This window comes from Microtus oregoni, unplaced genomic scaffold (genome assembly GCF_018167655.1).
Source record: "Microtus oregoni isolate MIOR12 unplaced genomic scaffold, Mior012 000007F_ref0000211, whole genome shotgun sequence".
Lineage (NCBI taxonomy): Eukaryota > Metazoa > Chordata > Mammalia > Rodentia > Cricetidae > Microtus > Microtus oregoni.
The window spans coordinates 2,921,593-2,936,814 of NW_024543066.1; the positions used below are offsets into that span (position 1 = coordinate 2,921,593).

At 40.7% G+C, this 15,222-nt stretch overlaps 1 protein-coding gene across 1 annotated transcript; it reads left to right on the top strand.

The window, feature by feature from the left end:
- The first annotated feature begins 1,498 nt into the window (after positions 1–1,498).
- Tfam (transcription factor A, mitochondrial) lies at positions 1,499–14,800 on the top strand. The gene is made up of 7 exons (XM_041656276.1): positions 1,499–1,731; positions 2,424–2,542; positions 4,111–4,181; positions 4,688–4,837; positions 6,193–6,288; positions 11,111–11,167; positions 13,948–14,800. The coding sequence occupies exons 1-7, from the start codon at positions 1,631–1,633 to the stop codon at positions 14,086–14,088; spliced, it is 735 nt and encodes a 244-aa protein (XP_041512210.1). The 5' UTR covers positions 1,499–1,630; the 3' UTR covers positions 14,089–14,800.
- Positions 14,801–15,222: the final 422 nt, after the last annotated feature.

The window sequence follows — 15,222 nt, forward strand, 5'->3', positions numbered from 1 at the left end:
AACAGCTCTGGATTCATTACATTAGTAGTAGCCCTGTGCCCTGGGAGCTCTTGGAGAACCTGTTCTGGGAGCCAGGGTTTCACATACACCCACTCAGGTATTCCCAAGCATGTTTGTCTCAGACTGTTGTCCAAAGCCCCTTGTTCGCGTGGGAGGGCTGCACCCTTCCCATCCGCACCAACAGGGGCTTACTGAGTGGAGTGTCAATGTGGAGATTCTAAAATGATTTATGAAATAATCGACTTGGATGAGTGAAGAGGGAAATTTAGGTAGAGTGCAAAGATCATGACTTTTGTTCATCGAATTTTATTTTTTTTAATTTATTATTATTATTATTATTTTTGGTTTTTTGAGACAGGGTTTCTCTGTGGTTTTGGAGCCTGTCCTGGAACTAGCTCTTGTAGACCAGGCTGGTCTCGAACTCACAGAGATCCGCCTGCCTCTGCCTCCCGAGTGCTGGGATTAAAGGCGTGCGCCACCACCGCCCGGCTCTGTTCATGGAATTTTAAAATTGGGTCTAAGGCGATGGGCCTGCAAGGCGAGGTCTGGGTTCTGTAGAGAGTACAGGAACCATGAGGTAATGACACTCAGTGGGTCTGTGGACACTGAGCTGAAAGGAGATCTTGGTTACATGTAGAACAGTGGAACCACGAGGTTCAGACGGACAGTAGAATTATGGACATCGAGGACAAAATCCAGAGAAAGGCTGTGCTGTTTGTTTCTTAGAGGTAAATAAAAACCAGAAGTCCTTTTTGTTCAAAGAAAGTTCAAGCAATGTTTCCTTCGTAAATACGCATTTACAATAAAATCACTACATCGTAATGGTTGATATCTGATGAAAACAAACCTGGGTTCTTTATTTATTATTATTATTTTTGTTTTTTCGAGACAGGGTTTCTCTGTGGTTTTGGATGGGTTGTTTATTTTTTGACACATTTACTTGTGTGTGTGTGTACGTCAGAGGGCAATTTGCTTGAATTGGTTCTCTTTCACACCATGGCATTGAACTTGACTTGCCAGCTTTGAGGTCAAGCACCTCTACTCACTGTGACATCCTGGGAACCCCTTTCTATTAATTATAAAAGAGGGATGAGTTTCATGACCACACCTCCCGCTCCTCCACCCTCTAGTAGCCCCGTGCTCTCTTGTGGGCTCAGATGAGACACAGTGGGATTCAGGCATTCTGCGGCTCGGGCATATCTGACCTCAAGGGCCAGGCACTGTGACACAAATCGCAGCACCAGCGTCACTGACCTGAGCTGGGGGGTGAGGACCCTGTCCCCCAACAGCCTGCAAGCCGCAAACAGAACACACAGCGGGGCGGCTAGCAGCCCCCGCGGCTTAGAAACACCAGCTCGGGACCAAGCCCTCCAGGGCGGGCTCCGCCCCTTCCCAGCCCCGCCCACCGAAGTGCGGGGAAGGGGGGGGACGGACGCACACTGCTTTCGGTCCGCCCCGCCTCCTGCCTCAGACCGGAAGTCCGGGCTTCCCACAGTGCCCCGCGCGCGGCGGGCAAGATAACAAACGCCCGGGGCTCCCACGCGGCTTGTTCGGCTGTGTGGACACCGCGGTGTGTACCACGACGGCTGCTCGCAAGCGGCGCCGCGCCAGCGCCTCGTCGGCCCGAGCGATGGCGCTGTTCCGGGGAATGTGGGGTGCGCTAAGGGCACTCGGACGCTCGGGGGCCGAGATGTGCGCGGGCTGCGGGGGTCGCCTGCCCTCGCCGCTCAGGTAGGCCGCGGGGCGAGAAGCGCCGCACGTCCATCATCCGTCTGTCCTCTCGTTCCACCCGACTCTCCGGGCCACCAGGGGCCTTGCGCTTTTGGTGCCCGACCCCCACTTCCTGTCACCTTCTACCTTTGGGCGCCCAGGGCTCCCGCCTTCCTCTCGTGTCCTGGAGGCGGAGCCGGAGCTGTGGCGCGGAACGCTCGCCCCTGTTCTGTTCTGACTGCCAGGATTTGTGCTTTAACGCTGCAGCCCCTTCTGTTTGGCTAGGTCACCCAGGGGCCGGGGTTTGTGCTTTAACCCTGCAGCTCCTTCTGTTTGGCTAGGTCCCCAAGGGCGCCAGGACTGGTGCTTCAAACCTGCAGCCCCCTCTTTAGTTTGTCTAGGTCACCCAGGGCGCCGCGTTTGCAGGCTACAGCCCCAGCAGTCTCTTACTTGGTTATTGCAGGATTTTAAAGTAAGTCTTAAGGCTGGGGAGTAGCTAGTTGTGGAGCACTTTTTAACGTGCTTCTACAAATGAAACCCTTGAATTTATTCTTAGCGCAGCAGAGGAGAGAGAAATAAAGGTTATTAGCATTTCTGGCGAAGGTGTTGGTTATTTAGCGCCTTAGCTGACGTTCTATTTAGAACGTGAGGTCTGTGTACAGGAGAGGTAAATAGCTGACCTTCTGACATTCGATTCTTTAATCCGCGTGTAGCCTTATCTGTATTCCGAAATGTTTTTCATCCAACATGGGTAATCATCCAAAGAAACCAATGAGTTCATACCTTCGATTTTCTACAGAACAGCTACCCAGATTTAAAGCTAAACACCCAGGTAAGAAGCTTGTGACTTAATGCTTTCTCTAACATGATTTTCTTTTTTAACTGCAATCTTGATTTGCACTACCAGAGCATCTGGCAACAATCATTTTCTTTAATGATCTGTATAATATCTTAGAACTAATAGAAATTCTTTGAATACAAATGAGAAACGAGAACAGTATTTTTAAAAATAACCTGTAGAGTGGAGAGCACTCTAGAGAAAAAAGATAAAGTTGAGATCTAGTTGCCCTGGGCTTAGAAAACCCGCCGACGAATTTCTTTCTTTCTTTCTTTTTTTTTTTTTATTTTTTTTAAATATTTATTTATTATGTATACAATATTCTGTCTGTATGTATGCCCACAGGCCAGAAGAGGGCACCAGACCCCATTACAGATGGTTGTGAGCCACCATATGGTTGCTGGGAATTGAACTCAGGACCTTTGGAAGAGCAGGCAATGCTCTTAACCTCTGAGCCATCTCTCCAGCCCCGAATTTATTTCTTTCTCACTCGCTCTCTCGCTCTTAGATTTTTTGAGGCAGGATTTGTAATAGTTCTGGTTGTCCTGGAACTCACTTTGTAGACCAGGCTGGTCTTGAACTCACTGAGATCTGCCTGCCTCTGCCTCCCAAGTGCTGCGCTGGCATTAAAGGTGTGCACCACCATGGCCCTGCGAATTCATTTATCTCTTGCATAGCACTTGCTTCTTCAATAGAACATTGTTTGTAAAGGTGCAATAAAATAACTGACCAGGAAGTGTTCTGTAAAATATAATGGTCTATACAGATCATTGCTAGCTTCTTTGAAAATTATCTGAGTTCTTGAAAAAAAAGAAAGAAAAGATTGGCAAGTAGGAAATATTTCCAGGTAGTCTAAGAAAGGGTCGTCGGGCCTTCATTTGAGTGTAAAGATAATAGCTGAATAAGTTGGTCGTTCCTAAGATTTCCAATGCCCTTTTACTTAAAGTACCTCACGGGGCACTTGTGAAAATCATGTGAGCTGTAATTAAAGTTCTTCTGTTGGAGGTAAGGGACAGACAGTGAACTTTTAAGAGACATGCTTATACCCATACTCCTGTCTTCTAAAATGTAACACTTGCCACTAAGGCATGGTCGATAAACAGTTGTGTCCCTGGTTAAAACAAAGGACTGGAGAATAATGGATTAATTTTATATTAGTTTTATATCTGAATGGTATTTCTATAATTGAAATGCAAGATGATATTGTATCAACAAGACTAATTTGTAGTTTATTTGGGGTTACTAACAATGATTTCTGAAAGACGTGACAGAATGTTTCTATTGAAATACAGAAGTAAGAAACCTGAAGCAGTTGATTTCTCGGGTGCTTACAGTAGCAGTGGCTTTCCAAGGGCTGTCTTTGGTAATCTGTAACATGCTCCTTAAAGCTAAACAACAGTTTCCTAGCATTTCTAGATAAAATTGTGTTTGGAGGGTGTAGAGATGTATGTAATTAGCTTGATTTTTAGAGTGAGCCACTAGGCTATTTTCGAAATCTTGTAGATGTTAACCCCTAAGAGATAAAATTGAGACATCCATTTTGATTCTGTTCTAATTTGTAGATGCAAAACTTTCAGAACTGATTAGAAAAATTGGGGCTGCATGGAGGGAACTACCGGATGCAGAAAAAAAAGTAAGCATTTATGTTTTCAGTAGTTGTGTAGTTAGGGATGTAAGCTTGTTCAAAGACTAGTTAGCTCATACTTTTTTCTTTTAGACGGGGGTCTCTGCTTGTGCTCATTGCTTGCCAACTGATCTCAACTGGCTGGCTGGCCAACTCCAGGGATCCACCCCTCTCTGCCCCCACCCCATCCCCAGCATGAGGGTTATGGACACTGGCCATGGCAAGCACTTTCCCAACTGTGTTATCATCTTAGTTTTCTCTTTCCTTAACAGTCATATCCACACAGGTGTTCTATACCATTTGTTTCATAAATGATGTTGATATGGATGGGTAGAGTGTAGGTTAGTTGACAACAATGAGGAAGGATGGCCAGTTGCTGTACTTGCACCTTGATTAGCAAGAGTTTGAAAAGTAAATCTCAGAGCACATTTTCATCTGTTTGTCCTTGGTAAATGTGATGTGTTGAGCTTGCCAGAACCGGTTCGTTGATTTTTATTTGGGTTTTTAATGTATAGGTGTATGAAGCTGATTTTAAGGCAGAATGGAAAGCGTACAAAGAAGCTATGAGCAAGTTTAAAGACCAGCTAACGCCAACTCAGTTGGTATCTTTTGAGAAAGAAGGAAGGCAAAAACGTTTAAAAAAGAAAGCTTCAATAAAAAAGAGAGTAAGTATCATTGAAGTACTCTTTTCCTGTGAAAAAATGTCAACCAAGAATCTAGGTAGTTCTCCCTTGTGTCAGTGACAGTAGAGGTGACGGCAGAGCACTTGGGCACAGCATTTAGACAAGCAGGATGTTATAGCTCACATGGTATGTCTGGGAAGTCCTGGTTGCAACAGTCAGTAGGATTGGTCCGAAGCTTGAGTTATGAAACAAGTGAATGATGCACAGTTAGAATCTTTCCTCTGAGTCTTCCTTCTAGAGTAACTTTCACATTTGAATTGTCTGTAGAGGACCATGAATTTGAATGTTGCTAACCATACTAAATTTCTTCATTAGCATATCAGGAAAATGCCAGCATTCAAGTAGGATTCTATTTCCTTTTAAAGAAATAACTATTAAAACCTCTATCTGCATGCCAAAGTTTTTTGTTTCCTAATTTGTATTAATTTACATGAAGGCCACTGTTTCAAACTCAAGCTACATTTTTCTTTATTTAGAATGCTGTTATGGTTTCTGTAATAAAACTTATGTAAATAAGATCATCGGTATTTAATACCCTTAGTCTGCTAGCCCCTCCCAGACCCCTCACCCCTTTATTTTATTATTAAATTTTGTATATGTGTATGCAGTGTGGGGGAGGGGTCTGACTTACAGGTCAGAGGACAACTGTGAAGTTGATTTTGTCCTTTCACCTTTACAGGGTTGTGCAATACATACCTTTATCTGCTGTGTCATCTCACCCACCCCAGGATTTTATAAATTCAGATACTGCTAGTCTCCACATACAGAAAATCAATAGGAGAGTGCAGTATCTATCACAGTGAATATGGGACCAAGTGCAAGAGATGCTGCATGCCCATCCTGTGGTTCCCCTTCTTGGCACCTGCTAAGAGTTGAATACATCTTTGGAATTTTTAATGTTATGAGTATTAAGGGGTGAGATAAGGTTACTGTGTTTATGAGCCTCAGTGGAGGCATGAATTGATTGGGCCAATATGATTATGTATCCTGCAAGGAGGAAACCGCGATTAAAAACATGTTTTAAGAAAATTTATATGTGAATACAATGATTCAGTTCATGGAAGCTACAAAAATAACACGTAAAGGAAATACCTTTCTGTGTGGAGAAATGCCTCATTATATTACAGTTTTTAAGATATTATGCTTGGAAAAGTTTTTGACTTCCAAGATGTAACAGACATACATATGTATACTTTATATACAAATCACACTGCTGGTGTGGTGCCACAGGCTGTCATTCCTGTCAGCACTTAGATTCTGTTATACATTGTAGTGAATTGTTTTGTTAGATATTAGGCTTCCCAGTATCTGTATCTGACGCTTTTATTATTATTCAGGAATTAACTTTGCTTGGAAAACCAAAAAGACCTCGATCAGCATACAACATTTATGTATCCGAATGCTTCCAAGAGAGTAAAGAAGAGTCTTCTCAGGTAAGCAGAGCTGCAGGTGGTTCGTAGGTTTGTGTTTATAGTTTAAAATCATGTAAGAAGTTGTATGTCTATCATGTCACATAATGAAGAAAATAGAAAATGTGGAAGTTTATTGTGTCTCTTTGAACAACAACAATAAAAAAATCCTTGGAGCTGAGCGTATAGTTCACTGGCAGAACTAGCTGGGTCTGTGTGATACCTCGGGTTTGATTGCCAGCACTGGAACAACATAAGTTCTTGTTCTTACTATACAGTTGGGTGTATGGTGACTATAGGTTGCCATATATACTTTATGCATACACACTAGAACAACTTTGAAAACATTTCTAATTAAGTTACCTTTCTGTTTTTATGGTTTATACAGACACACACAACTCTATATAACATAACCCCTTTAACTTTAAGAGACATAACATGTCTGGTGGTGGCGGCGTATGCCTTTAATCCCAGCACGGAGAGGCAGGTGGATCTATGTGAGTTCTAGGCCAGCTCGGTCTACAGATTGAGTTCCAGGACAGCCAGGATTGTTACACAGAGAAACCCTGTCGTGGGAAGAAAAGAGAGAGAAGAGAAGAGAAAAGAAGAAAAGAGAGAGACATAACACTAAGCTGGGAGGTGGTAGCAGACACCTTTAATCCCATCACTTGGGAAGCAGAGGCAGGTGGATCTCTGAGGTCGAGGCAGCCTGGTCCACAGAGTGAGTTCCAGGACAGGAAACCCTGTCTGGGGCGGGAGAGACATAATACATTTGTATCATGAGAAGTTAAGATTTTTCTAGAAATGCTCTGGTCACGTAGCTTTTCATTGTCAGCATCTCCAAAAAGAATGAGATTAGTTCTGAGGTTGGGCATGAGCTCTCATGCTTTATCCTTTAACAAGATTGGTTACACCTGTTGGGATCCAGCCTTGACAAAATTTGTACCTTCCAGGGTAAGAGTACGAGGATTAGAATTATTAAGCAAAGGCTATGAGAGAAATAAGAGACAGAAACACGGAACAGCATTGGGAGGGACATTCAGTGAATACTGAACCACCCATGGGGTTATTTTCCACATGCTTACATACTTCACTCCAGAAAGTGAGGGAGAGGCAACAGACTTCATTAACATGATATAAGGAATAGACCAAGTATCCTGCAGGCAGCCACTCCCCTGGAACCTCCTGCCAATATCCTTTGAAGGAATAGGAATAACAAGATGGAGCGGATCCACCTCTATACTCAAAATATTAATTAACCATACCCTAGTTCAGGATCTCTTGTTTGTAGCTCCATCTGTTGTCAACAACTTTGAAAGCAAAATTAAGCTCAAACTCACTGACCTTTAGTCAAGGTGAAACAGGCTCCCATCTGTGGACCTCCACAATACCTGTGCAATGGGAACATGCTGTATGTGTGGACATAGTCATAGAGTGTGGTGTTGTGAACCCAAAGCCCATGTCATACCTCTCAAGACTGACAATAGTCGCCGTGTTTTCCTCGTATAAAGTGCCGTGGTAAAGAAGTGTAGATGTCCAGATCACTCACGGGGCAGTTGAGCTCGCTAGGCTCATCACTGCAGTTAACTGGTTCTGTCATTCAGTCACAAGTCCTTTGACTGCACTTACATGTTGTGTATGTTTAAGTAAAATATATATGCAGCGTGATTCTTCTCAGGCTTGTTAGTGACTACTTAATCACTTTTTTTGAGGATTTTAAAATTTTATTCATTTTTCCAAAAACACCTTTTTTTGTGTGTTTAATAAAATCATACTGTTATTTTCCCAGAGTAACCATGATTTGCTTAGAAAAATGGATGTTCATCTTTGAAGTATTTTCCATTAATGGAAACGGGTTTAAAGAGACTAATCATTAAAAGTAAAAAACAGCAAAAAAAGTTAGAATCTTGTGGAAGTCAAAGAAATATCTTCTTGGGCCCTTTTTCTAGTATCCAACATTGGGTTTTTTTTTGTTTTTTTTTTAACTTCCACTTAGCAAAATTGGATCAATTTAGCAATCCTTCTTGTACAGTTTCAAACTCTGGCATCTTCCAGCATCATACTGATAGCCCTCAAGTCTAGAAAAGAAATGTCTGTCGCTCTCCCACAGTGTGAATTCTCGGCTGTCCTCTTGACAAGCTTTACTGGCAAGAGCACAAGAAGGGTTGGTGGTAGATTCACAGCCATGGCCATGGCAGAAGTTCTCTTTGCGATTTTAATTTTTGTGACTCCCTGATACTAAAATGCAGGTTTACCTTTTTGATTGTTAGAATTTCACCTTTTTAAAAAAAAAATATTTATTTATTTATTATGTATACAATATTCTGTCTGTGTGTATGTCTGCAGGCCATAAGAGGGCACCAGACCTCATTACAGATGGTTGTGAGCCACCATGTGGTTGCTGGGAATTGAACTCATGACCTTTGGAAGAGCAGGCAATGCTCTTAACCACTGAGCCATCTCTTCAGCCCCAGAATTTCACCTTTTTGATCATTAGAATTTCCTCAGTCACTGATTTACTCTGGGTCTAGGTACATTTATGTTTTTGTTTTAAAAACTGCTATAGGAAAGCTCTGTGCTGGTGAGAACTTTTAATACATCCATTCTGGCTTGCAGGCTATACCCTAGAATTACCCATCAGCCTGAATGACTGGGCCCTGTCCTTAGTAATGGAATATAACTTGACTATAATTTTATTCATTTAAAAATACTGGCTAAGTTAGATGGGTGGCTCATGTTTGTGCTCCCAGTCCTTGAGAGATCAAGGCTGTCCTAGATCATAAAGAGAATTTTAGGCCAGCTTGAGCCACCTTAGAACATCTGCAAACACTCCAGCCTCCTAACGTCCCCCCCCACAAACTCACATACATAGACGTGTGTACACATGCATATGTGCATGCACAGGTGCACACAAACACATAGATACATATACATACAGATGCACATAGATAATAACACATATGCATACACATGCAGGAGGGGCTTATCAGCAGTTAATCCCCAGCGTATTTACAAAGGAAACATTATTGAAATTACCCATTTCATTTACGATCTTTTTTGAATCCCAGTTTGTCAGTGCTCACTAGCTCAGTACGTTTAGTTTGATGTCAGATCAGTTTGAAGCTTCTGGTTTATTCCAGATTGGTGGCTGCCATCTGTCCAGTGTACACCAGCATGCCAAGCTCCTGCATCGGTGCTCTTGTGCCTTTGCTTATATTTCCTGGTTTATTCTCATTCTAGCTTTTCCTTAATTAAGGATATGTGGACAATTAATATTTCAAGTTTTGCATATCTAAAAACTGCCTTTTTCCTGTGTTTTTAGATTGGCCATTGAGTTATGGTTTGAAAATAATGTTTCTTCAGCATTTCAGGATTATCATTGGTTTACCAGCCACTGTGATCTTTGAGAAATAACAATCAGCAGTTGGGTAGTTGAGTTAGAAAGATCAAGAGTATGAGACCACCTAGGTTGTCCCCAGAACGACAGATTAAAAAATTCTGAGCCAGGTAGTGATGACATAAGCCTTTAATCCCAGCACTTGGGAGGCAGAAACAGGTGTATCTCTTTGAGTATACAGAGCAAGTTCCAGGACAGCCAGGACTGTTAGAGAAATCTTGTCTCGAAAAACCAAAACAAAACAAAAAGTAAATAATAAAAATAAGTAACAAATAAATAAGGCAAAAAAAAAAAATCTGAGCTGATGGGATGGTCATCTGGTAAAGGCACCTTACCTGAGTTTGAGTTCCCCAGACCTGCATGGCGGAAGGTGAGCACTGGCTCCTGTAAATTGTCTTCTAATCTTTACCGTGTGTGCACATACATGTGCACACAAAGAAAAATATCATTTTAGAAATTTTTAGATAAAACCAGTTTGAGTTTGGGTTCTTTTTGATTTGACTTCTTTGCTTGTTGCTTTCTTTTTAGACTCTATATAGCTTGTATTTGTGTATAGACCTTCTGAGTGTCTTCTCATTTTTGTGTTTTTGAACTTCCTTCCCTGTCCCTAAATACTGTATGTTTTCATGTATTTCCCTTGTCTTTTTGCAAGATGCCATTATCCTCAAGAGTGCCTATTCTTCACTGTGACTGTTTTACTCTCTTGGGAATGTGAATGTCTGGAATCTGCCATGGTGGGCATTTAAGCTTCTTTTCACCTTACCCTCTGTGACTCCCACCCAGTCTTGCCTCTGGGACACTGATTTTGCCTTGTAAATCTGGTGCTCCCAGGTTCTCCTTACTGCCAGTGTCTGTCAATTCAGTTACCATTCCAGCCTGCTACTGTCCACAGTTTAGGTGGGTACTGCCCTCTTCTGTTGGTTATTGTCCACATGCATTTATGCCTTAAACTTTATTTAATAGAGTTTGGAGGAAATTTGCAAAACAACCATGTTTTGTCATTCCCCCTGCCTCCTATGACTTTATGTGAACAAAGTCTGAGGGATGTAAAGTGGCTTTTTTCTGTGATACCACCTAGGTTAGCTGATCAGGTGAGTAGAATTAAGGACTGTTTCTCCATTCCTAGGGTGATGCCTAAATATCTTTGCACAAATTTAGAATAAAAAACGGCTACAGGGAAGAAAATAACCTATGAAGTTAGTTTATGACAGAGTGGAGATGAATACAGACATTTTTGATTAAAAGGGATAACTCATAGTATTTCATAGTCCCGTTACATTTCAAAATGTAAATGAAAATGTAACAGCTCAATAAAAATGTAACAGTCCAGTAGAAACAAATCAGTGGATGTTGCTTGTGAATGACAGCTGAGTTCTTTGTTGGGGTAAATGGGGAATGGTCTCTTTTGCTGCCTTCTTAGATGTGTACATCTTAACTGTTATCTTACAGGGAAAACTGAAGACTATAAATCAGGCTTGGAAAAATCTATCTAGTGATGAAAGGCAGGTGAGTAGTACAGTTTCGGGTTTATATGTCCATTTAGAGTACCTTCGAGTACTTCAGATTAGGTTTGCTCATGTAGCAGTGCCAGTGAAGGCAGTACTCAGAGACTGCCTTCATTAAGGCCAGCTTGGAGGATGTCAGTAAATAAACTAACATTTAAAACATGTCTTGTCCCACCTGCCCCTCCGTCTTCTCTCCCCTGAGTTGCTAAATTAACAACCTACCTACCCTTGGACAACACTTTCTTTTTAATTGCTTTTGTTGAGGTATATATTTTTCTCTTCTCCCCTCCCATTCTACCCTCTCCCATGGTCTCCATGCTCCAAATATACTCAGGAGATCTTGTCTTTTTCTACTTCCTAGGTACATTAGGTCCATGTATGTCTCTTGTGAATTGTAGGCTTGCTCTTTTTATTTTTTATTTATTTTTTTATTTATTTTGGCTTTATGTCTAAAAGCCACTTATGAGTGAGTACATATGATAATTGTCTTTCTGAGTCTGGGTTACTTCACTCAATATGATGCTTTCTAGATCTATCCATTTGCCCTTAAATTTCAAGATGTCATTTTTTTTTCTGCTGTGTAGCACTCCATTACATTTTCCTTATCCATTCTTCGGTTGAGGGGCATTTAGATTGTGTCCACGTTCTGGCTATGACAAACAAAACTGCTATGAACATAGTTGAGCACATGTCCTTGTGGTACGATTGAGCATCCTTTAGGTATATGCCCCAAAGTGGTATTGCTGGGTCTTTGAGCTAGGTTGTTTCCTAATTTTCTGAGAAATCGCCATACGGAAATCCAAATTGGCTATACCAGTTTGCACTCCTACCAGCAATGGAGGAGTGTTCCCTTTACCCCACATCTTCTCCAGCATAAGTTGTCATTAGTGTTTTTGATCTTGGCCAGTCTTCTAGGTATAAGATGGAATCTCAGAGTTGTTTTGATTTGTATTTCTCTGATGGCTAAGGATGTTGAACATTTTTTTAAGTGTCTTTCAACCATTTTAGATTCCTCTGTTGAGAATTCTGTTTAGATCTGTACCCCATTTTTTTTTATTGGATTATTTGTTCTTTTGATGACCAATTTTTTGAGTTCTTTGTATAATTTGGAAATCATCAGCCCTCTGTCTGATGTGGGATTGGCGAAGATCTTTTCCCATTCTGTAGGCTGCTGTTTTGTCTTATTGACCATGTCCTTTGCTTTACAGAAGCTTCTTAGTTTCTGGAGGTCCCATTATTAATTGTTTCTCTCAGTGTCTGTGCTGCTGGGGTTCTATTTATGAAGTGGTTTCCTGTGCCAATGTATTCAAGTGTATTTCCCACTTTCTCTTCTATAAGGTTCAGTATGACTGGGTTTATGTTGAGGTCTTTGATCCATTTGGACTTGAGTTTTGTGCATGGTGATAGATACGGATCTGTTTTCATTCTTCTACATGTTGATATCCAGTTATGCCAGCACCATTTGTTAAATATGCTTTCCTTTTTCCATTTGATATTTTTTTCTTCTTTGTCAAAAATTAGGTATTCGTAATTATAGGTCTTTGACTCAGTTCCATTGGTCCTCCTGTCTGTTCTTATGCAAATACCAGGCTGTTTTCAGTACTGTATCTCTGTAATAGAGTCTGAAGTCAGGGATTGTGATGCCTCCAGAAGTTCCTTTATTATACAGGATTGTTTAGGCTATCCTGGGTTTTTTGCTTTTCCATATGAAGTTGAGTACCATTCTTTTGAGGTCTGTGAAGAATTTTACTGGGATTTTGATGGACATTACATTGAATCAGTAGATTGCTTTTGGTAAGATTGCCATTTTTACTATGTTAATTCTTCCTACTCAAGAGTATGGGAGATCTTTCCATTTTCTGGTTTCTTCTTCAATTTCTTTCTTCAAAGATTTAAAGTTCTTGTCATACAGGTCTTTTACTTGTTTGGTTAGAGTTACTCCAAGATATTTTATGTTATTTGTGGCTATTGTGAAGGGTGATGTTTCTCTATTTTCTTTTCTCAGCCCATTTATCATCTGTGTAAAGGAGGACTACTGATTTTGTGGGGTTTTTTGAGTTAATATTGTACCCTGCTACATTACTGAACGTGTTTATGAGTTGTAGAAGTCCCTTGGTAGAATTTTTGGGGTCGCTTATATAAACTATCATATCATCAGCAAATAGTGAGAGTTTGACTTTTTTTTTGATTTGTATTCCTTTGATCTCCTTTTGTTGTCGTCTTGCTCTAGCTAGGACCTCAAAAACTATATTGAATAGATATGGAGAGAGTTGACAACCTTGTATTGTTCCTGATTTCAGTGGGATCGCTTTGAGTTTCTTTCTATTTAGTTTGATGTTGGCTGTTGGCCTGCTGTATATTGCCTTTATTATGTTTAGGTATGTTCTTTGTATCCCTGCTCTCTCCAAGACCTTTATCATGAAGGGATGTTGTATTTTGTTGAAGGTTTTTTATTTTTTCAGCATCTAATGAGATGATTGTGTGGGTTTTTTCTTTTCATTTAGTTTATATGTAGATTACATTGACAGATTTTCGTATGTTGAACCATCTCTGCATCTCTGGGATGTAGCCGACTTGATCATGGTGGATAATTTTTCTGATGGAGAACACTTTCTTAAATACTTTCTCTCTTAACCTTTTCTCCTCTAACATTTTATTTAAAATTATTTCTGTATTCTCCTTTAGTGCATGGAGAATAGTGATATAGTTTCGGTGTAGATGGAAGCATTCCAGAGATTAATTACTCTTTTCTAAATAAAATATTTTAACACTCTTTCTCAGGTATACATTCAGCTTGCTAAAGATGATAGAATTCGTTATGATAATGAAATGAAGTCTTGGGAAGAGCAAATGGCTGAAGTTGGACGAAGTGATCTCATCCGTCGCAGTGTGAAACGCTCAGAAGACGTCCCTGAGGATTAAAAGATAGAAGATGGAGTTGTCTTTGTTACTAGGCACAAGAAACCAATTAGGTCTCAATGCCTTAAGCTGTCAAAGTAGAAAGGATAAGGTCGGTTAACACTTGATATTCAGTTCCTTTTTCTGTAGCCCATGGACTTCTGCCTGTTGAATACATTCTGTTATAATCTCAAGCCCTGACAGTGGAAGATCTTGCAGAGTTCTGCGTTTTCCTTAAGAACTGGGATGAGACTGCCCGTGCATCTGCATGTAGTGGGGATGCATCACTCTGGGTTTGATGGAGGTCGATAGACTGGGAAGTAACTTTTACACTCGTAACAGTTACGTGAGGTTTTGTGAAATTTTTACACTGATGACAATACCATGGGTGTGTGAAGTTTTTACACTGATCACTGTTACGTGCAAGTGTGCCTCTCATGTTTTGGGGCCAGAGCTGCTTTCACAGCTATGGCAAAGCTGTGGCGTAACTGCGCATTCAAAGAAGCTTTCAGACTCATTAGATGAAGTGATTCCTAGGGACAAATCATGTATAGAGTTGATGCTTGTACATGCAAGTGATTGCTGACATCATAACAGCTTTTTATAGTAGTAGGAACAAAGATTTACAAACCTTTTTCATTATTTTTTTTTCCTAAAGTAAAAACTAAAAAATGATGTACCAGGTCTATGCATATTGTTTTTATTGCATAGAATAAAAATTCTAATTTTCCAAACATGTTTCTGAATTATGTATTTTAAGATGAATTATTTGGTTAGCAGATTTTTTTTCTTGTAAGGATTTTTTTTCCTGAATTACTTTTTCATGTGAGAATATTCACACAGCTTGTGTGGCTTAAATTTTTAAATGAGAAATGTGAAAAAACAAGTCTACAAAGTCAGAGATCTGATCATTGTCCATGACTGCTAATGGAGAGCCAGCTGCTGAGCTGACCAGGTCCAGCCACTGGTTGACTGCTTTTCAGAGCCTATTCGTTAGAAATGTATTTATAATTTAAATAGGTTTTTAAAAAGAAAACCATGAACGTGAAAATTAACATGCTCTTTAGTGTTTGTGAATAGAATTGGAAGACAGCCATATGCTCTCTCGGGTTTGGTATGTTGGGTGCTCTGCTAGAGGAACTGGGCTGGGAAGCCGCC

What these genes read in the sequence shown, in the direction of transcription:
- Tfam (XM_041656276.1), top strand. Translation starts at nt 1,631, where the DNA reads ATGGCGCTGTTCCGGGGAATGTGGGGTGCGCTAAGGGCACTCGGACGC. An exon ending in TACCGGATGCAGAAAAAAAA is followed by an intron (nt 4,182 to 4,687) that starts GTAAGCATTTAT and finishes TTTAATGTATAG; the next exon opens with GTGTATGAAGCTGATTTTAA. An exon ending in AAGCTTCAATAAAAAAGAGA is followed by an intron (nt 4,838 to 6,192) that starts GTAAGTATCATT and finishes ATTATTATTCAG; the next exon opens with GAATTAACTTTGCTTGGAAA.